The sequence below is a fragment of the Halichoerus grypus genome, chromosome 12, assembly GCF_964656455.1.
Source record: "Halichoerus grypus chromosome 12, mHalGry1.hap1.1, whole genome shotgun sequence".
NCBI lineage: Eukaryota > Metazoa > Chordata > Mammalia > Carnivora > Phocidae > Halichoerus > Halichoerus grypus.
Window position 1 is genome coordinate 88,901,706 of NC_135723.1, and position 27,880 is coordinate 88,929,585.

The 27,880-nt window shown below is 42.4% G+C and overlaps 1 protein-coding gene across 7 annotated transcripts in view; it reads right to left on the reverse strand.

Annotated features, from left to right (window-relative positions):
* The window catches only part of LOC118541073 (solute carrier family 23 member 1-like), a 48,328-nt gene that overhangs the window by 16,435 nt on the left and 4,013 nt on the right, over positions 1 to 27,880 (reverse strand). For 6 of the 7 annotated variants that reach the window (XR_004919949.2, XR_013442887.1, XM_036100534.2 and 3 more), the window contains 2 exons: positions 18,836 to 18,993; positions 1,848 to 2,007 (listed from right to left, as the gene is read on the reverse strand). Coding sequence is in view for 5 of the 7 variants with exons in the window: in XM_036100534.2 (XP_035956427.2) it covers positions 1,848 to 2,007; positions 18,836 to 18,993 (318 nt within the window). In the remaining 2 variants the exon portion in view is untranslated. The remainder of the gene's footprint in view (positions 1 to 1,847; positions 2,008 to 18,835; positions 18,994 to 27,880) is intronic. The other variant, XM_078059593.1, reaches the window with a different exon arrangement.

Sequence of the window (27,880 nt, forward strand, 5' to 3'; positions counted from 1 at the left end):
GGGAGGGGTTTCTAGGATTCATGAGCCAGTGACAATCCCCCCTCCCCTGGGACAGACACTACCTCACAATGTAACCTAACTCTAGCAACAAAGACTTGAGTTTCACCGTGTGAGTCCCTAAATTCAGAAAGACCAGGTTGGAGCCTTGCTAAAGGTGCTGCTCACCTAACTGAGAAAGGGGGAGGCTGTTAGAGTATTTAACATTTCCACAGAAGACCCTTGGTGGAAGAAGGAAAGCAGGTCTAAATCCAGCCAATGGGCTGAGTTATGTTGATGCGGCTGACTACGCACACATAGATGCTCGGGATCGCCCCTGTGGCTTGGGGTGTGGCCAACGACTAGCAGTTTGGCCTGGCAAGTGGATCATACAAGGCTCTATTGAAATTTTACCTTGTGTGGGACAGGAGTTTATATTTAAATCTCAAATATAGGTGGTTCATGGTGATGTCCCTGAGTCTTAAAAAGAGGGAGGAAGTATGACTTTGAATGTAGTCACAGGGCCCACGAGTTGATACCTTGGGCCACAAACCACGCACACGCGGGCTCCCAAACAACATAATCCCCATCTCCATCTGAAGGCACTTGCGTTGCCCAGGATGGTCCAGATTGTCAATAGCAATGGGCACAGGTGCCTTGGGTGGGAGAATAGGAGGGTGTATGGCCCATCACGGAGCTGGCAGTCTGCCCACGCCTGACATTTAAGAGTATGGGAGGATTTCATGTTTTTTAAAACTGGTATTGACAGTGTTGCTGGTGTGAGCTTTGCCTCTTCTGCAACTGAAGACCCGGCCCAGACTACTATAAAAACGACTGGCCACCCAGATTGCCCACCAGCATGAAAATCAACGTCTGTAGCACACAGCTCAAGGACTACTTGGCCTCCCTCACCACGTGAGCCAATTCCTACAGTACATCTCCTCTTGTGTGTATCTCTATATTATCCCATCGGTTCTGTTTCTCCGGAGATCCCTGACTGGTACACATACCCTATGATTCAACAATTCCACCCCCACATGTCTATTCATTGGAAATACATAGATAAGTTCACCTAAAACCAAGTACACAGATGTCCATAGCAATACTATCTATAACAGCCAATAACCGGAAACTACCCTTAAACACAGTTCAGATAACAGCAGAATAGAGAAGTAAATTGCTGTATAATCATATAATGGAACACTACTCAGTAAAGAGAATGAAGAGTCTACCCTGACATATAACAATGGGGAAGACTCCTGTAAAAATCATGTTGAATGGGGGCACCCGGGTGGCTCAGTCGTTAGGCGTCTGCCTTCGGTTCAGGTCATAATCCCGGGGTCCTGGGATCGAGCCCCACATCGGGCTCCCTGCTCCACGGGGAGCCTACTTCTCCCTCTCCCACTCCCCCTGCTTGTGTTCCCTCTCTCACTGTGTCTCTCTCTGTCAAATAAATAAATAAAATCTTAAAAAAAAAATCATGTTGAATGAAGAAAGCAGGCGCAAACTAGTATGTACGGTGGAGTTCTGTATAGAAAGTTCAAAACCAGGCAAAACTCATCTATGGTGTTAGAAATCAGGTCAGCGATGATCCCCGGGGGAGGAGTGACTGGAAGGAGGCATGACGGGGCTTCTGGGGGTGGCGTTAATGTTCTGTTTCTTGATCCAGGTGCTGGTAACAGGAACAAGTTCAGCTTTGGGAAATTTACTGTGTTATTTTCTATATGTGTTAACCTAAAATTTAAAAGTTCATTTACAAAAGTACAAGTGCAGACTTTGGAAGGAGGGGGAAAAAAATAGAACTAGAGCAAGATTATCAAACATACAGTAGACGTGTGACATTGTCCCCTCCACCCCCCTTGCCCCGTTACCTCTCGGATCCTCTTCTGCCATTCCTCGGTGAACTCAGGAGAGCTGGTGTTCACCAGACTGGCATTGAATGTCCATTCAGGGCACTTCCAAGCAGGCAGGGAGAGCATGGCCAGGGAGGGTGCCACAAAAGCAAACGTCCCTCCCTGGAGAATGGGCAACCTGGAGGAGGGGAACGAGGATGCAGTTACCCACGAGATCCCTTAGCACAGGTTTGAAACTGTGCCCAGTGGCGGTTCTTTAATCACAAGCCCTAGCTTGATTTAGAGGCCATCCATGACCCAGCTGGTCCCAGTATACAGGGAGCTCCTGCCATGCTCCAAGTCAGACCTAGGAACCCTGCCAAACTTCGAACAGGTAGACAAGGTGGGTAGGGGAAGACAGGCAGACTGAACCCCAGTCTTGGAAAGACAAACCCGGGAGGCACTGGGACAAATGATTTGGAGACAGCACAGAGCTCAGCAAGCATGTAGAGTGCATGCCATTGGGTACCCTGGTCCCAGAGAATGTTCCCCAGAACCCAGGATAAAAGCATAGCTCCCATGTGGAGTTCTCCCACCAAGAGATGCACAGCCTAAAATCTGGGTTGCCAGACTCCTTTGTGTCTTCAGAAATGATCAGCAATCCCAGACCTTGACCTTCAAGCCTCCTTTTTATCACATGGACAAAATGGTTTTTAGGTCAACTATCAAGGCAAGTTCCTTCCATCCAGGCTCTTCTTACTCCTGCCTGGCTTCTCCCTCTGGCCTCTGGGAGAACTTCTAGAACTTTCTTCCCTTTGAGATAAACGCAGCCTGATAAGTCACCCTCCAACAATCCTCTCTTATTAGATCAGAGGCTATCAAGGCTAGCCTAGTCTGCCCACCCATGACATTAATATCAGGCACAGAGGCACGCCAGCATCTTGATACACCCAGTTCAGACACTTTTTTCTTCACAATACAAGAAGGGTATTTTTGAACTCAGAATTTCACAAAAACCTCTTAAAGGATTATTCTCGAGAATGACCGAGTACATCCTATGTAATGAAAATATAAATTTGATGGAAGAGTTTTCCTGCCTAAGAGGCCTTGGTATCTTGGCTGAACATTAGAATCAATGATGCCTGGGCATCACCCTCAGACAAATTAGTGGGCTTGTCTAGGAGTGCGCCCAGGTATGGAGTGTACTTAAAGCTCCAGGGGATTCTAGTGTGCAGCCAGGGTTGAGGACAACTCATCTACATCCATAAATCTAGACCCATAAGGCTCCAAAGTAGAATAGAATACATGGTGGTATGGGTATGTGTGAATACTTTTTTAATTTAAAAATTATGAATCTAAATATCTGGACAGAGAGGGAAACATGCTCTACTTAGATCTTTACAAAATCCCCTTGAGCTTTAAAATGAACATATAAACCAGAGTATGTGGGTATAACCAGAGTTACATAAGACAGAACTTGTGTTTTAAGGTTTTGCTATAATTCCATATGCACATTGCACTCATTCACCAAGTGTCTATTGAGGATCTGCCCTGTGGTGGGCAGTGGCTTCCATAATATTGAGGACACCATGGTGAGTGAGACAAAACTCCCAGTTATATTCTAGTGACACACGTCTCAGCCCTCGTACTAACAAACTAACCACTTCCAGTAACTTACTCTCAAGGATTACTTTAAACACCTCATGATGATTCTTACATACAGTCCGCCATGTCTGCCGTGTCCATTCTACTGGGTTCCACAAGGGCAGGGATTCATTATTTTTCATTCCCATCCCTCCAGTGCTGAGCCTGGTACCACAAAAAACCTGCCAACATTGGGTTTATCATTTTGTTTTTTTAAGTTTAATAGGCATGGAATGAAGTCCTAACAAATGTTAAGTGGCATTTCATTAAGCTAGGAGAGATGTGCACTCATTCGTGTGTTGTAATGTTTGTTCTCGCCTTATCTATAAACTGTCCGCTCATTACATAGGGTTTGTATACTATCACAATTTTTATGATAGTGAGCTTTCTTTTCATTAAAAAAAATCCTTTCTTTTACTGTACGCAGGAATTTGCACCCAATTCAGAAATTATTAAAGAGAGCATTTCAAAATTTTCAAGTAGTTGAGTTCCTTTCTAATTCTGTTCACATTATTTTCTTTCAAGATGATTACATGTTGTTGGGATAATATGATACACGGACTTTCTGCCTTTTGGTAATTGCTAAGTATCTTTTATGTCTAAGAGCAAGATGAATTTTTTTTTCATTTATTTGCTTCAGGGTATTATGCTCTACCTTTAGGTTCACACAATGTATGCATAAATTTTTCCCTTCTTATTTAATACTTACACCTTCCAGTTCCATTTTCTATTCCTTCCTGCCCCATCCCCACTCCCATTTTGTTAGGTATAACTTTTTAAAAAAGATTTTATTTATTTCAGAGACAGAGTGCATGAGCACAAGCAGGGGGAGGAGCAAAGGGGGAGGGAGAGAGAGGGAATCTCCAGCAGACTCTGTGCTGAGTGCAGAGCCCGTTGTGGGGCTGGATCCCATGACCCTGAGACCATGACCCAAGCCAAAACCAAGAGACAGACACTTAACCAACTGAGCCACCCAGGCGCCCCAGATACAACTTCTTATCAGTACCCTTTTGGTAGATAGATGAGAGCAAGCGAGAGAGAGAGAGAGATCTACATACAGTCCTTGCATTTCTGCTAGCTCTTCCTTTATGCATGTCCCTAGGGTGTGTATAGGGTATGTGCATTCAGTACTACTCTAGGCTTTCATTGTTCTATGTATGTCTTACCTTTGATGGTGACCTTGATGCATATCTCAGTGTTCTTTTAAATTTCCTGATTAACTTTATCTGCTACCATGATGGCAACCCCTATATTTTTTAAATCTGCTCATGAGTATGATTCATGTGCCTTCTGACTTAAATGTCTCTCTTATAAACTATAGACTTTGATTTGAAACCAACTCAACATTTTAGATCTGGAAGAGCCTCTTGAAACATATCCAGCTTGGCCTCATCATTTTTATAGGTAGAGGATCTGGGCCCAAGGTCATAGAGTTAACCAGGAGGAGCACTCAGGTCTCCCTAGGACATTGATGAAGAGCACGGCACACACCCACGGCCAGTCTAAATCTGGCTCGACCTCCTATCAGTTGTGTGACCTAGGCATGTTGCCCAACTTCTGCAAGCCCCAGTGTCGTCTTTGATAAAATAAGAGTCCTCTCCCCAGGGAGTAGCCATGAAGATTAAATATGTTTAAATGTGTGGGCCAGTGCCTGGGGCCTGTAAGAGCTCACCAAATAGCAGTAATTGTCATTACTTTATTATTCCCTCTGAGATGTGTGGGTACTTCCTGAGAAGGAGGTGTACGTTATGACATTTTCTTTAGTGTTTTCTCTTACAGATGCTATATTGTGGGCTTTTTTTTTTTTTTAACTGTTGTCTGGCATTCACATCTCTTGCAGGTGGGTTCTCTAAGATTTGTTTTCTACATCCCTTGTTTTCTTTTGTGTTGTTGGAATCCGTGTGCCTGGGCTGGTCCAAGGCTACGTCTTTGTGTTAATTATCCCCTTGCTCCGTGGCCCGCTGTCCTCAGCCCTGCGGGGAGTACGGCACCACCTGCACAGAGCTCCGAAGCTTCCACTCCACTCCTCTTCGTTATTTCTTCTGTTCCAGTTCTTTTTTTTTTTTTAAAGATTTTATTTATATATTTGACAGAGACAGCGAGAGAGGGAACACAAGCAGGGGGAGTGGGAGAGGGAGAAGCAGGCTTCCCGCCGAGCAGGGAGCCCGATGCGGGGCTGGATCCCAGGACCCCAGTATCATGACCTGAGCCGAAGGCAGACGCTTAACCATCTGAGCCACCCAGGTGCCCTCTTCTGTGCCAGTTCTTAAAGTAGACACTATCTCTCTACTGTAGGGGCTTGTGTTAACATTTAAAGGTTAATGTCTGAGGCACAGCTCTCTGCATGTGAGGTCACAACACATGTCCGTTGGGATTGAGTTGCTGCTGTTGGATCTACTCATCACTTTGAAGCTTACTGCTCTAGTATTGTTGTTGGATCTTTTTCAGAGGTCCCCCTTCCCTGGTTCTTTTTATTTCTGTTACATTTGATTTGAAAGAGGTGCCCTGACAATGTCCCACAAGTTCCAACACGCTATGTATTGACTTGAGCCTTTACACGTCACCTCGTGTCAAATAGGATTTAAGAGGCTTCCAAATATATTACAATATAGTAAGGACCTACCACTCTATACTCAGACCATCCAATTTCACTTTCCAGCTATTCCTCTCGCCCTCCCGGCCCCACTCGCTACACACCCAGCCTCATGAACCTTTACAGGAAGAGCCAGTCTGGGCTCAGATGGAGTGGGATCTGGCTGCAATTCTCCATTGCTGCCCTCACAACATCCTGTAGAAAATGTGGGCAGACTCTCCCTGTGCATCCTACTCCTTCCACTCTTCACTGTCTCATCTGGATGCTCGAGTCTGAAGAAGAGAAGATGCCCCGCCATTCTTCTTTACAACAATGACTTGCAAGTTTCCTAAGAGGTTAAACGTCAAAATCTGTATCTTAAAAGTCTTAACAGGACAGGTATTTTGCGTTGGCAGAGCCACAGGAATGTGTCCCCGGGGCTACTATTAACATCTAAGTTTACATAGTATTTTAAAGGTACAGAGCATTTTCATATAGTTATCTTGAGAGCCCTTCAGGGTGGTGACACTGCACTGCATGTGTGGGAGGAGACTCGGGGGGGGGGCGGGGGAAGGAGTGGGAGTGGGAGGGCTCAGCTCGGAAGTGGGGAAGCCCTGATACGAAAGGCTGAGTCACCCGGCCAAACTGCAACAGTGTGTTTGTTATAAAAACAACTGATAACAAGACATGCGCTAAGAACAAACTAGAGTTTATGTTAATGATTAGAGGAGACATTTTTCTCCTCTCTTTGTAGTCCCGTTTTAACCGATAACCAGAAACATCTGCCCTTTTGAAAGCAGTGGGAAGTTAAACTCCCATCCTTCTCTCTGAGCTCTCAGGTACACTCCTGTTGAAGAAAAATGTATTCATGACACTAGTTAATGACATTACAATGACTTTATTCAAGAGGACTCCTACAATGCAGTTTTGTAGTAGGGGAGAGCAATCAGGCTCAACTCTGAATACCCTAAGAAAAGGTGGGACTTTATAGCCCAGGAGCAGGGTTGGGTCAGGAGCTGGAAAATTACCAAGAGGAAACATCAGGGGTAAGGCAGGAGGTGAGGAAATCCTGCTGAAGGCAGGCCAGGGTGATCAGACATCACCTGAGTGATGGTAGAGACTGAGGAACCCAATCAGATATGGAGGGCGGGGATTCTAACTATACTGAATTAGTAAGATTCTTGCTGAAATTGGAAAATGCAGAGACCAAAACAAAAACTCAAAAGTCAAACCTAGTGTCTGATGGACTTAAGACAGAATGGTCATAGTTGAACTTGTCCATTAGACACTTTGACTACATAGATCTCTTCCAGTTAAGTGATGAATAAACAGAAAACCCAGCATGACTTGGGCCTGAAAAAGATCCTGCAGAAGAGGGGAAATGTTTTCCTGCTCTGAAGATTTAGAGGAAAAATTTCCTCTAAGAAGCAAGTGAAAATTGTTGAGTATGCTCAAAAAATATAACAAAGGATACAGCTGCATTATAGAATAACTTGGGATAAAAAAAAAAAAGAATAACTTGGGATAATAGATTTTTTAAGATTTATTTATTTATTTGAGAGAGAGAGAATGAGCATGGGGGTAGAGGCAGAGAGAGAGAGAGAATCCCAAGAACACTTCACGCTAAGCACGGAGCCCAACACCAGGCTCGATTCCAGGATCCTGAGATCACGACCTGAGCCAAAACCAAAAGTCAGATGCTTAATCGACTAAGCCATCCAAGCACCCCACTTGGGATATTTTTAAATAGAATTCTAATAGAAGACATATGATGACTTAAATAAATGAGGCATGTACCATGTTCCTTGAAAGGAAAATTCAATATTATAAAGGTGTCACTTATTCCAAGTTAATCTTTAAATGTAATGCAATTGCAATCAAAAGCCCAATGAGAATATTTTAATATAATGATTTAAAAATTCATCTGGAAGAATTTAAAAATCAGAATAACTTGGAAAGACTTTTAAAGGAAAGAATAATGAGGAAAGCATGCCCAACTAAATAAAGTACAGTACAAAGTTATTAATTTTAAAACAGTGTGGGGGCTCATGGGTGGCTCAGTTGATTAAGCATCCAATTCAAGGTTTCAGCTCAGGTCATGATCTCAGGGTCATGAGATCAAGCCCTGCATCAGCCTCTGCACTCAGCAAGGAGTCTGCTTGAGATTCTCTCCCTCTGCATGCCCCCCACTTTCTCAAATAAATAAATAAATAAATCTTTAAAAAAATAAAAACAAAACTGTGGTAATGGTTGAAAACACAGCAAAGAAATTAATGGCAGAAAATAGTAGCCCTTAAACAGATAGATCCTAGAATATATAAGAACTTAATATGTGATGAATAAAGTCTTGATTCCCATTTATTCAACAAATTATATTGAGATAATTGGCTTTTAGGGAGAAAAAAATAAATTTGAAGTCTCACTTCATACACCTAAATAAATCCCAAATAAATTCAAGAGTTAAATTTAAAAATCTAAACAACACACATACAAGTACTTTTTTAAAAAGTACTTGTACTTTTTTTATCTTATCTATTGGATATAGAAAGTATTACTAAGTCTAAAAGTAGATCAAGAAATAGCAAAGGAAAAAAGTAATAAATTTTACCATAAAAACATCAAAGCTTTGATATGGCAAAAATATCTTAATCAAGGGGCGCCTGGGTGGCTCAGTTGTTAAACATCTGCCTTCGGCTCAGGTCATGATCCCAGGGTCATGGGATCGAGCCCCGCATTGAGCACCCTACTCCACAGGAAGCCTGCTTCACCCTCTCCCACTCCCCCTGCTTGGTTTCCTGCTCTTGTTATCTCTGTCAAATAAATAAATAAAATCTTTAAAAAATATATCTTAATCAAAAACCAAGACACTTAAAATGTTTAAGGCAATTAATAAATACAAAAATTTAGTATTCTTAATATGTATTGGATTTTTTTTTTTTTTTTTTGCAAAATAAGAAAAACATTGACTTCTGGTTAAAAATGCCAGGTTATACACTCTCCCCCTCTTGAAACGCCAATAAAATGACCTTGACATGTATTTTAGAAAAATAAATCACAAGATAAGAAGATCTGAGCAGGAGACAATTGCAACAAAACTTCGAAAGATAAAGAGCAGATGGATAGTGGTAACTGATCTGATCGCCCCAGGGAATCCATATCCTATGCTAGCAATAGGTAAATGGCATTACACTGAAAAACTCACAACATATCAGGAATTGGCTCTTGAAGTAAGATTAAATGTGGAGCTAAAACAGATTTAATGTCTTTTGCAGAACTAGTCAGGTAACTGTCCTTCCCCCATCTTGGCAGAAGACTAGAAGTTTCTTCTGCTGAAAAGGCAAGACACAGGGTCTATGGACTCTGCAGGGAAACTGGCACAGTTGAAGTGGAGATACCATACTGAACACCGGGGTGATTCATTTAATATATGTACACTGAACACTAAAACGTCCTGCTCACTTCCCCACTGAGCTTCTTGAACAACTCAGCCAGGCATTTACTCTCCAGGCAAGAGACTGGAAGGTCCTTTTCTGGAGGATAGGATGATCTGGGAGGAAAAGCATAAAGATGCTGAAATTCAGGCTTCCCCAGCTATGCTGGGAAAACCATAAAGATACTCAAAAGTCATGACACCATATTAAGACTACAGTGTGAATTGTGACCCTTGCAGTTGGGTTATGTGGCATTCCTGCATATCATGCTGCAATGAAGTCCAAAGTGAACAAGACCCAGTCTCAGGCTCAGAACTTCCAGTCAAGCTTTTGAGACCCAACCTTTAAATATGAACAGATATACAAGGATCATCAGACAACCACAGGACTATAGATGACAGAGACCCAAATAAAGAAACAGATGAAAGTAACTTGTCCTGTCGGGAGATGATAATTTTTAAAAAAGATTTTATTTATTTATTTGAGAGAGAGAGAGAAAGAGAAAGAGATAGCGAGAGAGCACGAGCGGGGAGGAGAGGGAGAAGCAGATTCCCCAAGAACAGGGAGCCCAATGCAAGGCTTGATCCCAGGGCCCTGAGATCATGACCTGAACTGAAGGCAGACACTTAACCAACTGAGCCACCCAGGCACCCGGGAGATGATAATTTTTAAAACACACTCTCATTTATATATTTGGCAAGTAAGATCTTGCATTCATAAAACTAGAATAGGATGCATAAAACAAGAATATTCAGAGAACAAAAAAAGCTCTTAAAGTATTACAGTAGAAATAAATTCAGTAGAAGAATTGGAAGATAAAGTTGATACAATTTCCTCCCCACAAAAAACAAAAATACAAAAAGATGCAAATAGGTGAGAAAAGGTAAGAGAATTAGAGGACCATTCCAGGAAATCCAGCATGTGAATAAAAGGAGTTTGAGAAAGAAACTGAAACAAACTGAAGGATGACTGTTTGCATATTAAAAGGAACTACTGAGTACACAGTATAATGGATGAAAATAAACTCAGGCTGTGGCACATAAATAAAAATTTACAACCCTGGGATTATAAAGCAGTTTTTTTTCCAGCTTTTGGGGTGGAGAAACGGGGAGAGGTTACATAAAGGTTTGGCTTTCTTAAAATCACCCTGAAAATTACAAAGCAATGGAAAAATGTTTTCAAAATTCTGAAAGAAAATTATTTCCAACCTAAATTTCTATACCCAGCTAAGCTATCAATCAAACGTGAGCGTAGAATCCACACACTTTCATATAAACAAAGTCTTACAAAATTTATTTCCTATGTACTCTCTCTCTCTCTCAGGAAGCTACTGGATTATTGTGTTCCTCCAAAAAAGAAAAAGATATGGGAACAAGAGATCTAGACTTGAGAACTGACATGAAGGGAATTCCCAGGATAGGGATGAAGGGGCATCTCAGGATGACATATAAAATGTATACCAGGCATATACAGCAACCATTCAAAATTGCAGCAAGTCAGAGAGCTCAAGGAGATAGTTCATCAAGATGAAGCTGATGTAAATGAAATTATTTATTTATTTAAATTTTATTTATTTAATTTTTTTAGAGACAGAGAGAACATGAGGAGGGGAGGAAGGGAGCAGCAGATGGAGAGGGAGCGAGAGAAACATTGAGTGTGGAGTAGGGCTTGAACTCATGACCCTGAAATCATGACCCGAGCTGAAATCAAGAGTTGGACGCTTAACCTACTGAGCCACCCAGGTGCCTTGTGAATGAAATTATTAAGAAGAAATTTAGACAATAAACAAAGAGTATAGAATTGAATTAGAAATAAGTACATAGAAAATTAAGTATATTAGAAACAAGAAAGATGTAAACTCCAGGGGTAAACAAAAATCTGGGCAGGAAAAGAGAACATGATTCAGCTCCAAATAATATCATAGTCATTAATTGTAATGTATACACGGAATATTGATCTATGCTGGGAGCACAGAAGAATAAGAGGATGGGAAGTCTTCTTGTATGTGGTGAGTGAGGGGCTGTGAAAGAAAAGGAGATCTCAGACATTCATACTGGCACATCGATTAGTAATACCTAGAATGGAAGGGTGTTAATTAGAGATTTGGAGGATAGGACTTAAATAATCAGCTTAAAGAGATGAAATGTTTGCCTTGGTCTAGAAAAAAAGGGGGGGGGGAAGATTTCTGGTGGGAAGGGGAAGCCTGTTTGTCTATCTTCTTTAAACCCATCACTGCTTACGACCCTGAGTGTACCCCCATCCCTCCCTCCAAAACCCGTGATGGATTGGGAGCCATTGCTCCAGCTCTCCTTTCTGTTCTGCCCCAAAGACACACCTGTCCTTTTTTGTTTTTAGTGCTTTAATGCTGATCATGGAGAAATGGACTGGGGAAACAAAGATGAAAGCAGGTGAAGCGGCAAAGGTTGCAGCATCTCAGAATTTGTCTCAAGGGTGGGGCCTTCATCCACAGCGCCCAGTCCCTCCTCCAAGATAGTAGTAGGCAATGTACTGGACTTTTGCTCTCAGGCACAGGTTCAAAGGGTATGGCTCACAAAACATGCCCTGATACTGCTCTAAAAAATACATTTTAAATGGTTGTCACTTTTCCCAGTTATAAAGTAATCCATGGACATTGAAGGAAAGTAAATGGCAGAGAGAAAAATATAAAGAATAAATTTAAATCACCCTAATTATATAACCCAGAAATGACTAATATTTTGTTCCAGTCTTTTTTATCTTTAACCAGATAAACTTTATCAGTACACAGATAATATATACCTTTCGTATATAATGTAAACCACCCACTAATAACCTTGAAGATTTCTACCAGTCTTTTTCTGTCTTTAAATAGATAAATGATTCTCAGTATACATATAATTTCTACCTCTCATAACTATAAATTACATTGGCTGCTATTACCATAGTGAAAAACTTGAAACAACTTGAATGTCCTTTAATAGGAAATAGTTAAATAAATTAGAATATAATTATATATTCTAGAATATTAAATACTAAGTGATCATTTTTTAAAAAGTACTGTTGCAGAAGTGTGTTTGCTGAAATGGAAAAATATTACAGTGCATTGTATATGTTTAAAAAGGGAGAGGAGAGCTATTTTTTTACAATGAAATTTTTTTAATTATTCAAAAAGGGAGGGAGGGTGCAAAATTTTGTGTACAGTACAATCCTTTTCTTGATGTGAAAAATAAATTTTCTGTACCTGGCACAGAGCTAAGCTCTTTGTGTGCATTATCTAATATAATTCTCAAGGCTTTGGAAAAATTAAAAAACAGTTCCACTTCACAGAAACACAAGGACTTCAAGAGAAAATAATGCAAATATTGTCCAGGGTAGAGAGGAGAGGGAGCATTAAGTCTCCACTAGGGAGAGCAATATGCCTTATGCACTTGGGAATCTGGAAGGGATGATCCCCCTGAGAAGGTTTGGGGTTGGGACATGTGCAATTTGAGAAGCCTGTGGGCAAGAGGAGAAGAGTGTGGATAAATGGGGAAGTGGTCAACAGTTGGGGACAGATGTGTCTGGAGGGTGAGCTGCTGGAATCCAGCCTCACCCATGTCATCATTTTGATGTTCCCTTCTTGAGTCAATCCAATGAGTGGGTAAAGGATGATGTCACAGGGACTTTTCTTTGAAATAGATCAGAATGGGGAGCAGAGCCTCAGGAATATAAATGGGACTGATGAATTCCTCTTGAGTTTTAAAATCCTGAGCACTCTGAGTCCCAACTACTTCACTACTGGACAAAGAGCACTTTGTCCATCTTTTTTCTGAGCTCCCTGCACCAAGGAGATAAGGACCTGCTACATTGTAAGAAATGTCATCATGTGCCTTCCCTACTGGTAACTACTCAACTTAAACCCAGAGGAAGCAGAAGCACCAGGCCCTGTCATTGGGACTCCTCTGATGTGATGGATTGTCAGGTCACTCTTCTACCCCCAAAGCCACCACTGTTCCTGCTCCAGCCAGAGCTCCAATGGTACATCTGGTGACTTGGCTGTCAAGAGGGCAGGAGCAAAGTGGCTGCATACCTACATACCCCTGTTGGTGGGCATGGCCTTTCTACAGAGCCAAGGACAGGCGCAGAGCTAGGGCAGGGCTGAGCTCAGCTGCGGGGAAGTCACTGGATGAAAAGGATCGAGCCAGGGCTAACTCAAGCAAAAATGTCTGCAAGCAAGACAAGATATCTGAATGGACTTTGTGCCAGGGGTACTTGCTCCCCGCTTGAGATACTCCCAGGAAAACAGAGAGACATATTGCCTGGAACCACTCTAGAAAAAGAAATTACCAGTAAAAATCATGAATAATTCTAGAGATGGAATGAAGGCCCAGAATGACATGGAGTCAATCTTTGATTTCTTCTAATGATTGCCTTTCAAACTTGATGTCAAAAAGGGAGGGAGGGTGCAAAATTTTGTGTACAGTACAATCCTAAGGAGTGGGAGACCTGTGCCCACAGCTTTGGTGGGTTAGTTCCCAGCTCTCTCTTTCTTCACCATCTCTGTAAGCCAAAATTTCTTCCAGATCCCCCACCAAGGACTCAAAGAGGTACAGGGCTTGCTCTGGTTTTTCATTATTTTGAAATTAATGATAGAGTATGCCCCTCCATGAATATCAGAAGTGAACACCTAAGTGAGGAAGGCTCCTGGGGATGCACCCAAGTCCCCCAAAGGCATACCAGGGAGGCAGCTATCCATGTTGCCAAGGATTACAGCTGTCTACTCCATACTGGGCAGTGCTTGTGAGCTCTGATTTCAAGAGCAGCAGTGGGGCGCCCTGGGGGGCTCAGTCCGTTAAGCATCCAACTCTTGATTTTTGGCTCAGCTTGTGATTTCAGGATCGTGAGTTGGAGCCCCACATTGGGCTCCACACTGGGCATGTAGCCTGCTTAAGATTCTCTCTCTCCCTCTACCCCTCCCCGCCCTCTCCACCCCCACCCCAGTTATCATCTCTTATCATTCCTTTTTGATTATTTAATGTGGTTTTAATCACTAAGATCTTCTGAAATCTTACTGCAACATCAGCCTGTTGTGGGTTATCAGCAAATAATCAGCAACCAAAGCTACTTAGACTTTGAGTCAATAGACTCTCAGTTAGAGTTTATAATCTATGTCTTAGGCAGTTACTCATCAGCATCTGAGATGGGAGCTTATTTCCATGGGTAGAACCAAACGCACGTTTATTCCTGCCCCCACCTTAGTCTAAAGACATCAGCGTGATTTTATTTCCTAACTTCATTTCCCTCTTTCTCCGTGTGTTTAATGAAGGGGTAAGTTCAAGTTCTTTGGACCCTAACTCCTGATTAGTTTGTGTTTCTCACAGAACCCACCAGAAGGCTAGGCCCACAGGCACTTTTACTACCAATTACCAATTGAAACATGGCACTTCATCACCTTCCCTGTCAACATCATAGCTGTCCATAACAGAGATGGAAGGGACCTTCAGATATTGTGTAGTTGAACTCTTTCATTTTATAGATGAGAAAATTGAGCCTTAAAGAGGGTAGATGATTTGTCCAAGTTCCCATGGCACAGAAGCCAAGACTGGAGTTCAGGCCTCCAGTTTCGAAGCTCAATACTTTTCCATAATTATAATTAAGGCCATCTAAAGTTTAGGAGCTTTGTGTTTGTAACTTTTCATGGGGCCAGGACAAGGGTGAGGTCCCCGGTCCCCAGGTAGGTTCCTGCAAGGGCTTCCTAACGCTACTGCAACCTCTTACATTCCTAGGGCCAATCCTGGAAAATGTGGGGGTCTGGATTTTAGGGTTCTGAGAGAAAAACCAGAGCAAGCCCTGTACCTCTTTGAGTCCTTGGTGGGGGATCTGGAAGAAATTTTGGCTCACAGAGATGGTGAAGAAAGAGAGAGCTGGGAACTAACCCACCAAAGCTGTGGGCACAGGTCTCCCGCTCCTTAGCAGAGATTGCGAGAACTTAAGCCTTGGCATGTCACCTGGAAATGACTTGCAAAGGAAGCACTTTGCAAAGTGCCTTTGATTGGATTCAGGCAAAAAGGTCATGCCAGACATGAACGCTGTCTACAGTCAGCCTCTCCTGGAAACAAGTGGTCAGCCCCATATCAGTCTAGACCTGTGTGGTTTGATTCAGATAATTGACAAAGAGGAAATGGATAATTTTTCCTGTCCAGTCATTTTCTGTCAAGACAGGTCGGGTAAAGCCCACTGTAGGAAATGTTTTCCATTTCCCTTCACAAACCCAGGGCTGAGCACAGGCCTGGCACAGATTAGGTCAAAAGGAGACTGATGGTGAAGGGACCTCAATTGCCTGGCTCCTTCTATAGTCCCGGGAGGGGCCCCTGCAATGTGTTCACTAGCCATATGTCTTTGTCAACTTTGCAAAAGTAAACAGTTTCAGCCACATTTGGCTACAACTCTTGTCTCTTTGCACTGCCACCTTGTGGATTCTAAGTCTTGCATCAGATGGCATTTGAAAGGCCATAAGCACTTTCAGGATCTGGCTAAGGGGAAACTGATAAATTCAGTTTGAGTGTGGTAGGATGTACTTATGTGGTTTGAGACCACTAAACCACCCACATATACTTAATTTATTTCTAGCCACCTTGGTGTCATGATTGTTTCTCACCATACTCCTACCACCCTCCGTACCAGCTCACTCTACCTCGTGACAAGAAGGCACAGAACCCGAGGTCACATTATGTCATGAATGTGTCCCATAGCACCTGACATTTGACATACGTGGGTGGTGGATGAGAAACAAGGTCTGAAATGTATGGTGCCAGAAGCAGGGCTTTGGAAAATTGGACAACCATCAGATACGCGAAATTGCCAGAAAAGATTTGGTTCTCATTGCTACGCAGGCAAGATGGAAGCTGTCTCCTCTCAAGAATATACTTAATAATGCACCATATACACACTTATAAATGCAGCACGCATTTTTAAATTTTTTGATAGAAATCGAGTACAACAGAATTTCTGTGTTTGCAGGGCACAAACCCACAGCACTATTACAGTCTGTGCGTGAAGGCAGGATAATGTATCTCAGCTAGCAGTAAGTACAAACAAATTTAGACAAACCGATGATAATTCATGACTGAATTATCTTTCCTCCTCTTTATAAAATGAAGAGGTGATCAAAGAGTACACAGCCTTCAATTAAAGAAGAGTACACAGGCATAAAATGTGGGGGAGAAGTATTACAGGGGGCTGTAAGAACATTAAATAATAAAAACGTCATGCTATATTTTGGAATTTGTGGCATTTGTGGTGTTTATCTACTTTTTAAAATTTGTGATTTGCTGTAATTTTTTTCAAGTTAATAATATTCTCTCTCATATGTGATTTTGTATTCATACTTCTGTGTTTTTTCTTAAAGAGGACACCAAAAACTGTGTAAGCTTCCGGCTGAACAAAACCTGGATCTGTCCTTGGACTAGATGCTAAATTAATGTTAAAGGAAGAAGACGCAGGACTAATGGGTCTGAGGTGAAGGGGTGAGTGGGAGAGGGCTGGAGGACCCACAGAGAGGGTTTCCTGAGCTGACGGTAACCCAAGGGAGCCACTGTGTGGAGTTCTGGGAATCAAGGTGGGGCAGGGGGTGGTGGTGGAGAATAGGAAGAGGGGAGGTGTGGAAATGAGGAGGGGGAAAGCTCCAGAGACATTTTCCTGGCCTCACGATTTTGTCCAGGCCAACTCCAGAGCAATTGGATTCCATTTTACTCAGACTAATTTTAGCAGTCTATGTATGAGCATAAAGGACTTGATGTTTTTGTTTTTGTTTTTTAAGATTGTATTTATTTATTTGAGAGAGGGAGAGAGAGAGAGAGAGAGCACAAGCAAGAGGTGTGTCAGGCAGAGGGAGAGGAAGAAGCAGACTTCCCACCGAGCAGGGAGCCCGATGTGGGGCTCGATCCCAGGACCCCGGGATCATGACCTGAGCTGAAGGCAGACGTTTAACCGACTGAGCCACCCAGGCGCCCCAAGGACTTGATGTTTTTTGTTTTTTGCTTTTTAAAGGTGATTCCACTGATTTTAACAATTGCTCATCTCAATGCAACTCTAAGGGAGAAAAGGCAATACGAGCATCGGCCTTATTTTATAGGTCCCAAACCCCATATCCAGCTCAGTGAATCTCTGCTGTCTTGTCTACTCAGAACAGAACTCCTCTTCTCTGTTCTTTGGGAAACTTTCCTCAGTAGGAGTCTCCATTTGTTGCCCCGATGGGTGAGAGCTGGGCATCTGGTTTACTTTGCACCAATTAGCGCTCTTCCCTGGAATTTTAAAATGGGAGACTCGCCGGAGCAGAACTCACCTGCTTTGGGAGAGAAGTGTGAGGACTGCCAGCCGCCTGTCCACCATCCTGTGCAGGGAGCCTGTCTGTGACAACAGAGCACACGCACTGGCAATGTGGTGAGGAGACTGCTCTGTCTTCAGACAGGAGAGCCCCCTGCACCTAGCCCGATGCTCCAGAGGGCCCCACTCTGCCTTCTAGGGGGAGGCGTCTGCGGGGCCAAGGGGACATGTCCACCTCAAGTCTGTGTGCATCTCCCCTTTGAGAGCCAAGAATTCTCTGCCCGAATGGCCCTGAGCCTTTTCCAGAGCCTGCTTGGGCCTTTTCCTCAGGTCTGAAGGCAGACCATCATGGCAGACCACGATGCAGGTGCGCACAACCCCAGGCCCGAGGGTGGCCAGGCCTCAGCTATTTGGGGAATCTGGTGTGTGTGTGGGGGGGTGGGGTGGGGGTGGAGCTTGGATATGCAGGCTGGGGTGTCCACATTCATGGATGTAAGACCATTTATGATCTGGAGCAAAGCTTGAGGTAGGAAGAGAAGGAGGAAGGCCACAGGCTGGGGATTGGCCCTCCCCATGTGGCTAAGTTCCAAAGCAGAATTTTGGAGGTTGAATTTGGAATTCAACCTGGCCTTCCAGGTAGAATGATCAGAACATATCTTATTTAAGAGTCTCTAAGTTTGGTTTATAACCCTCCAATATTTGGACATGCGGCGTGTGGGAATCCATTTGTATTCTTGCCCTGCATCTCACAAAGATTAGGGGCAGGCCTTTGTAGAAACAAGAGAAGTCCCATCTGAGTCCTTGTTCCTGACGCATGATGCACCTTGCCTTTCTCTTACCTTGATCTTATACATTAATAGAGAACAAATCTTTGCCTAAGCTAGTCTGGATTTATGTAACGTGAATTGAGAATCCTAGCTAATACAGACAGTAAGTGTTGGAGCTAGGACTTGAACCCAGGCTCTGATTCCTCGTCCCATGTTCCCTCTGTCAGGTCCCACCAGCTGCCTAACCACTTCTCCAGCTGCAAGCCAAGCAAATCTTGCTGATACTCCAGCAGTGAAAAGTCAGAAGCGAGGGAAGAGAGTTTTACCTACCTGACTCCTAAAAACACTTGCAGGAGAGTGCAGAGGCCGGAGACGAAGAAAATGGTGCTGATGAGGTAGCTCTGAGTCAGGGGGTCATGCTGTAGGCACAGGTCCTTGGCCAGGATGAGTGGCACTGCCACGAGCCCCCCCAGGGCTGTGAGGAAGTGCTGTGGGCAGAGCAGAGAGAGTGGACAGACAGGTGGATGCTGGGCTGCCTCCTCCACCCTCATTCCTGGTCCTCTGCCAGAGGAAAGAGCTCTACCTCTGGTCTCAGAGGAGCCTGACCAGGAGTGACAGGCAGACATCCAGATCAGCAGTGGGAACAAGGGAGACCAGGCAGCAAGAAACAGAGACCCAGCCTGAGGGTCTGGGGTTCAAGGGCAGAACCCTAATACTGGGAACTGATATCCTGGGTAAGAAACCCAGGCACAGACACAAAACAGGAGGACATAACAGGAACCAAAGAGGGGGCCTTCAGAAAAAGAACAAGGCAAGAGGGCTGCCTGGGTGGCTCAGTTGGTTAAATATCTGCCTTCAGCTCAGGTCATGATCTCAGGGTCCTGGGATCGAGCCCTGCAGCGGGCTCTCTGCTCAGCAGGGAACCTGCTTCTCATTCTCCCTCTGTCTGCCTCTCTGCTACTTGAGTGGTGTCTCTCTCTGTCAAATAAATAAATAAAATCTTTTTCAAAAATCTAAAAAAAATCTGAAAAAAAGAACAAAGTAAGAGGCTCATAATTAAAACAAGGTACAAGGTGAGGGCAAGACTAATGACCAGGAAGCCCTGAGCACATTCCCCTGGACAGATCATATGTTAAGTCACAAAACAGCCTTGGCAAATTTAAGAAGGGAATCATACCAAGGGTCTTTTCTGACGGTAATGGTATGAAACTGGAGGAAAACTGGAAAATTCACAGATTTGTGGAAAGTAAGCAACACCCTCCTGAACAACCAATGGGAATAAGAAGAAATCAAAAGGGAAATAAAAAAAAATATATCTTGAGACAAACAAAAATGGAAACACAACATATCGAAACTCCTGGGAAGCTCATAGTGATAAACGCTTAGAAGAAAAATCTCAAGCACCTCCAGGAACTAGAACAAGAAGAATAAACTAAGCCCAAAATTAGCAGAAGGGAGAAAGAATTTATATCATTAAAATGTCCATACTATCCAAAGCCAGCTATAGAGTCAATGAAATTGCTATCAAAATTTCAATGACGTTGTTCACAAGAACAGAAAAAACAATGCTAGAATTTGTATGGGACAACCAAAGTCCTCAAATAGCCAAAGCAATCCTGAGAAAGAAAAACAAAGAAGCAGCCATCATAATTCCGCATTTCAAACTATTACAAAGCTACAGTAATCAAACAGTATGGTACCTGAGAACTGGCTGATATTTTCATTTACCTTAAAAAGTAAGACAAAAATGAAATAATAAAAACATACCAGAATTTCATTTGTTTGCCAAACATAAGCAGATTCTTTACTAAATTTGATGACAGGTTTTGAAAACTGGAAGGATGTTATTTTCAAAAAAACCCAAAAAACAACAAAAAAAAGAAAAACCAGAACGGTACTATCATAAAAGTAGACAAATAGACCAATAGAACAGAATTGAGAGCCCAGAAATAAACCCAAGCATACATGGTCAACTAACATTTGACAAGGAAGCCAAAAAGACTTGATGGGGGAACGGGTAGTCTCATCAATAAATGGTGTTGCAAAATCTGGACAGCCACACACAGAAGAATGAGAAATGGAACTCCTACGTTGCACCATTCACAAAAATTAACTCAAAATGGATTAAGGACTTAAATATAAGGCCTGAAACTATGAAAGTCCTAGAAGAAAACACAGTGGAAAAGCTCCTTAACATCGGGTCTTGGCAAAGATCGTTAGCTATGGCACTAAAAGCACCAACAACAGAAGCAAAAATAAGCAAGCAGGATTACATCAAAGTAAAAAGCTTTGCACAGAAAAGGAAACAGCAAAATACAAAGACAGCCTACAGAATGGGAGAAAGTATTTGCAAACCGTCTCTCTGATAAAAGGTTAATATCCAAAAAAAAGTTTTTTAAGATTTTATTTATTTATTTGAGAGAGAAAGGGACAGAGATAGTGAGAGAGGAGCGCGAGCAAGGAGGAGAGGGAGAAACAGGCTCCTGGCTGAGCAGGGAGCCCAACTCAGGGCTCCACCCCAGGGTCCCCAATCATGACCTGAGCCAAAGGCAGATGCTTCACTGACTGAGCCACCCAGGCGCCCCATTAATATCCAGAATGTCTAAGGAACTCATAGAGCTCAATAGCAAAACCCAAACAGTCTGTTTTAAAAGTGGGCGAGGGACTTGGAGCTCGGGAGGATGGCGGGGTGGGAGGCTCCTGAGCTCACCCCCGTCCACGCTTACAACCAGGTATCATCCCCGACCAAGTCAAGAAACCGAACAGTGATCCGAAGACCCGCAGAACAAATTCCACAACTGAACATAGAGAAGCAGCTGCGTCTGAAAGGTTCGGAAGGTCAGAAAGGTGGAGGGAGGCTGCCGGCGGCGGGGAGGGAGCCGTGCACACAGAGAGGGCAGAGGAATGGGCCCTGGCCCAGGGGGCTCACACAGGGAAGACTAATCCCCGTGACGTTTGGCTTTAAACACCCGAGGGGCTGAATTCTGTGAGTCTGTAAAACCGGGGGGGACTCGGAGCCCAGAGCTGTAAAAGGCAGCTGACTCAGCACTGGGCCGACCGGAAGGGGGAGTGACAGCCGGGTGACCGCCCTTAAAGAGCCAGCAGCCTGCGGGGAGAGGCAACGTAAAAATGGCAGTTCAGGGGCGCCTGGGTGGCACAGTCGGGTAAGCGGCCGACTCTTGGTTTCGGCTCAGGGCTCAGGTGGTGATCTCAGGGTTGTGAGACTCAGCGGGGAGTCTGCTTGGGACTCTCTCTCCCTCTGCCCCTCCCCCTGTGCACTTGCTCTCTCTCTCTCTCTCTCTCTCTCTCTCCCCCTCTTATACAACAAACGGGAGACAGATCTGTTTGAACTGATTTCGGAGCGTGCCGGGGGACTTTGAAAACAAGGGAGCCGGCAGGTGCCCTTCCCCCCCCCCTCCCCAATCCTCCAGCATAAACACAGAGCCACTTTGCACGGCACTTGTGGCCTCCGCCGGGCTCAGGGCAAATGATGTTAAAGCTGCGCATGTGCGTCGCCAGCCGCAGGGTGCGCTGCTGTCAGCCCCACGCACGCAGCCAGGGCACCGAGCCCAGCCCCACACCCCCAGCCGCCTGGCTCGCAGCCCCCAGCCGACAGCTACCTACGTGCTTCGGGGGATCTGGCCTAGGACTAGTGGCCCAATGCAAATTTTGCTAACAAAATTGGGAATTTGGGAGCTGCCCCACTCCCAAATTGCCTGGCAGGCATGCCCCTTCAGAACTGGCCTGCCTGGGTCCCGCTAACACCACGGAGAGCAGGCACAGCCCACAACAGGCAGAGAGCAGTACAGACTCAGACACAACAGCAGGGCATTAGCAACACACAGGAGACTCCCCTGAAGTGCCATGTCCTGGTGAACAGGGGACACTGCCCTGCAGGGCACTCAGGACCTCCTCTTCATAAAGCCACTACTTTCAAGAGCCAAATCAGAGCTGACTACCTTAACACACAGAAACAGACACAGAGAGGCAGACAAAATAGGGAGACAGAGAAATTTATCCCACATGAAAGAACAGGACAAGGCCATGGCCAGAGAGCTAAGCAAAACAGATATAAGTAACATGCCTGATAGAGAATTTAAAGCAGTGATCATAAGGATACTCACCAGACTTAAGAAAAGAGTGGAAGACATGAGTGAAACCCTTAACACAGAGATAAGGAATAACACAGCAGAGATATAAGGGCTTGGTAAACAAAATGAGGAGCACATGTGATGGGATGAATAACAGGATAGGAGAAGCAGAGGAAGAAATGAGTGACCTCAAAGACAGAGTCATGGACAATATATGTTAAGAAAGAAAAAAAGAAGAAGAATGTAGCAGGAGGGGAAGAATGAAGGGGGGGAAATCAGAGGGGGAGAAGAAACATGAGAGACGATGGACTCTGAAAAACAAACTGAGGGTTCTAGAGGGGAGGGGGGTGGGAGGATGGGTTAGCCTGGTGATGGGTATTGAGGAGGGCACGTTCTGCATGGAGCACTAGGTGTTATGCACAAACAATGAATCATGGAACACTATATCTAAAACTAATGATGTAATGTATGGGGATTAACATAACAATAAAAAATTAAAAAAAAAATAAAGTAACTGGGGAGAAAAACCATATCTTAATTCCAAAACGACTGAAATAAAACTATTAAGATTAAAAAAAAAAAAAAAAAGACAGAGTCATGGAAAGTAATCAAGCTGAACAAAAGAGAAAAAAGAATTACACAAAACAAGAATGGACTTAGGGAACTCAGTAAATCCATCAAACATAATAACATTTGTATTATAGGAGTCCCAGAAGAAGAAAGAGAGAGAACGGGGGCAGAAAATGTATTTGAAGAAATAATAGCTGAAAATGTTCCTAATCTGAGGAAGGAAACAGACATCTAGATCCAGGAGGCACAGAGAACTCCTGACAATATCAACAAAAGGAGACCCACACCAAGACATAGTGTAATTAAACTTGCGAAATATAGTGATAAAAAAATCCTAAAAGCAACAAGACAAAAGAAGTCATTAACTTACAAGGGAAAACCCACAAGGCTAGTAGGAGATCTTTCAATGGAAACTTGGCAAGCCAGAAGGGAGTGGCATGATCTAGTCAAAGTGCTTAAGGGGGGAAATCTGCAGCCAAGAATACTCTATCCAGCAAGACTATCATTCAGAAATAGAAGGAGAGATAAAGTGTTTCCCAGACAAACAAAAACTAAAGGAGTTCATGACGACTAAACCAGTCCCTTAAGAGATATTAAAGGAGACACTTTGAGTGGAAAGGAGAGACCAAAAGTGACAGTATAAAGGCAGGAAACACAAAAGCAGTAACAATGAATATTTCTGTAAAAAATCAGTCAAGGAACTCACATACACACAAAAATATAAAATATAATAACATATACCTAAAACATGGGAGGAGAGGAGAAAAGAACAGATTTAAACTTAAACGACCACCAACTTAATATAGACTGCTATTTGCAGAAGAGGTTATATACAAACCTAATGGCAGCTATATACCAAAAACCACTAATAAACATGCAAAGAATAAAGAGAAATAAATCCAAATATATCACTGAAGAAAATCAGCAAAATATGGCAGAGAGAAAGACAAGAAAGAATCAGAGAAAATCATCAGAAACAACCACAAAACAAGTAATAAAATGGTAATAAATAGATATCTAGCAATAATTACTTTGAATGTAAATGGACTAAACACTTCAGTCAGAATACATAGGTTATCAGAATGGATTTTAAAAAAGACTCATCTATATGCTGCCTACAAGAGACTCATTTTAGACCTAAAGACACCCGCAGATTGAAAGTGAGGGGATGGAGAAATATCTATCATGCAAATGGATGTCAAAAGAAAGCCGGGGGAGGGGGGGTGGGTACCTGGATGGCTCAGTCAGTTATGCATCTGACTCTTGGTTTCAGCTCAGGTCATGATCTCAGGTTTATGAGATTGGGCTCCAAACTCAGAAGGGAGTGTGCTTGAGGATTCTCTCCCCCGTCCCTCCCCCTGCCCACGCTCTCTCTCTCTCTCAAATAAATAAATAAATCTTAAAAAAAAAAAAAAAAGCCAAGTAGCAAGACTTATTTCAGACAAAATAGACTTCAAAACAAAGACTGTAACAAGAGACAAAGAAGGACAGTATATAATAATAAAGGGGACAATCCAACAAGAAGATATAACAATTATAAATATTTATGCACCCAACATGGGAGCACCCAAATACATATAAACAGTTAATAACGAACATAAAGGAACTAATCAATAGTAATACAATAATAGTAGGGGACTTTAACACCCCACTTACATCCATAGACAGATCATCTAAACAGAAAATCAACAAGGAAATAATGGCTTTCAATGACACACTGGAACAGATGGATTTAACAGATATATTCAGAACATTCCATCCTAAAACAGCAGAATACGCATTCTTTTCAAGTGCACATGGAACATCCTCCAGAATAGATCATATATCAGCCCACAAAAAGCCTCAACAAATTCAAGAAGACCAAAGTCCTACCATGCATCTTTTCTGACCACAACACTATGAAACTAGAAGTCAACCACAAGAAAAAAATCTGGAAAGATCACAAATACATGGAGGTTAAATAACACACTACTAAACAGTGAATGGGTCAGCCAGGAAATAAAAGAAGAAAAAAGAAGTACATGGAAACAAATGAAAATGAAAACACAACAATCCAAAACCTTTGGGATTCAATAAAAGCAGTGCTAAGAAGGAGGTTTATAGCAATACAGGCCTATCTCAAGAAGCCAGAAGAATCTCAAATAAATAATCTAACCTTAGCCCTAAAGGAGCTAGAAAAAGAACAACAAACAAAACCTAAAACCAGCAGAAAAAATGAAATAATAAAGATTAGAGGAGAAATAAATGAAAACTAAAAAAACAATAGAACAAGTCAATGAAACCAGGAGCTGGTTCTTTGAAAAAAAAAAATCAATAAAATTGATAAACCTCAGGCCAGACTTATCAAAAAGAAAAAAGAAAGGACTCAAATAAATAAAATCACAAATGAGAGAGGACAAATAACAATCAACACTACAGAAATACAAACAATTGCAACAGAATATTATGAAAAACTACATGCCAACAAACTGGACGACCTGGAAGAAATGGATAAATTCCTGGAAACACAAAATACCAAAACTGAAACTGGATAAAATAGAAAATTTGAACAGACTGATAACCAGCAAAGAAATTGAATCAGTAAGCAAAAAAACTCCCAACAAACAAAAGTCCAGGGCCAGGTGGCTTCACATGTGAATTTTAACAAACATTTAAAGAAGAGTTAATACCTGTTATTCTCTGACTATTCCAAAAAATAGAAAAGGAAAGAAAACTTCCAAATTCATTCTATGAGGCCAGCATTATCCTGATACCAAAAGAAGATAAAGACACCACTAAAAAGGAGAACTACAGATCAATATCCCTGATTAACATAGATGCAAAAATCCTCAGCAAAATACTAGGAAACTGAATTCAACAATACATTTAAAAAATCATTCCCCGTGATCAAGTGGGATTTATTCCTGGGTTGCAACGGTGGTTCAATATTCCCAAATCAACCAATGTGATACATCACATCAATAAGAGAAAGGATAAGAACCATATGATCATTTCAGTGGATGCACAAAAAGCATTTGACAAAGTACATCTATTCATGATAAAAAAAAAAAAAACCCTCAGCAAAGCAGGTTTAGAGGGCATCAAACCTCAACATAAAAAGGCCATATATGAAAAACCCACAGCTAATATCATCTTCAGTGGGGAAAAACAGAGAGCCTTTCCTCTAAGGTCAAGATGTCCACTCTCACCACTTTAATTCAAATTGTACTGGAAGTCCTAGCCACAGCAATCAGACAACAAAAAGAAATAAAAGGCATCCAAATTGGTAAGGAAAAAGTAAATCTTGCACTATTTGCAGATGACATGATACCATGAAAACCTGAAAGACTTCATCAAAAAAACTGCTAGAACTGATAAATTCAGTAAAGTCACAGGATACAAAATCAACATACAGAAATCTGTTGCATTTCTGTACACCAATAGTGAAGCAGCACAAAGAGAAATTCAGAAAACAATCTCATTTACAATTGCACCAAAAGTAATAAGAAACCTAGGAATATACCTAACTAAAGAGGTGAAAGACCTATACACATGGAATGTGAAGGGCATTCCATGCTCATGGATAGGAAGAACAGATATCATTAAAATGTCTATACTACCCAAAGCAATCTATACATTTAATGCAATTCCTATCAAAATACCACCAGTACTTTTCACAGAACTAGAACAACCAATCCTAAAGTTTGTATGGAACCACAAAAGACCCTGAACAGCCAACACAATCTTGAAAATGAAAAACTAACCTGGAGGGGCACCTGGGTGGCTCAGTCGGTTGAGCGTCCGAGTCTTGATTTCAGCTCAGCTCATGATCTCAGGGTCATGAGATTGAGCCCCACATCAGGCTCTGCGCTGGGCATGGAGCCTGCTTTAGATCCTCTCTCCCTCTCCCCTTTTCCCCCTCCCACTCCGAAGAAGAGGAAGAAGAAGGAGAAGGAGAAGGAGGAGAAGGAGGAGAAGGAGAGGAGAAGAAGAAAGAAAAGCAAAGCTGAAGGCATCACAATTCTGGACTTCAACTTATATTACAAAGCTGTAGTAATCAAAACAGCATGGTACTGGCACAAAAATAGACACATAGATCAATGGAACAAAATAGAAAACCCAGAAATAAACCCACAAGTATATGTCAATTAATCTTTGACAAGCTAAAAAGAATATCCAATGGGAGAAAAGCAGACTGTTCAACAAATCATGTTGGGAAAATTGGACAGCTGCATTTGGCTTTCTTAAATTCAAAAATATGTCCTTACAGTTCTCTGAGTCAGTGGCTGTAGATCTATATTATCTATATTATCCATTTTATTGGCTCATAATAATATTTTTTAAGTAGTATGACATCGGCTTTTCTTACTTTATGGAAAAGCACCAAGAAGTAAACAAAAGTGTATCCCATCCCTGATATTCCATATTGAACACTTTGTAAAATTAAAAGAAACACATCTGTGAGTCTGGCAAATTCATGTTACAGAAACTTAAAGAATCAGAAGTGAGAATGGAAAGCCACCTCCCCTTTCTTGGTTCTTCTTCCCAAAGCTACCTTTGTTAGTTTTTTAGGGATCTTTCAAAACCCCAAATCACTACATATACTTATTTCGATCTTTCTCTCTCTCTGTTTTTAACACACACATAAAAGATAACAGTATATACATAGTTATTTACTTTGCTTTTTTCACTTACCATCTATTGGGGAATATTCCCTAACTGCAAGAGAAATATA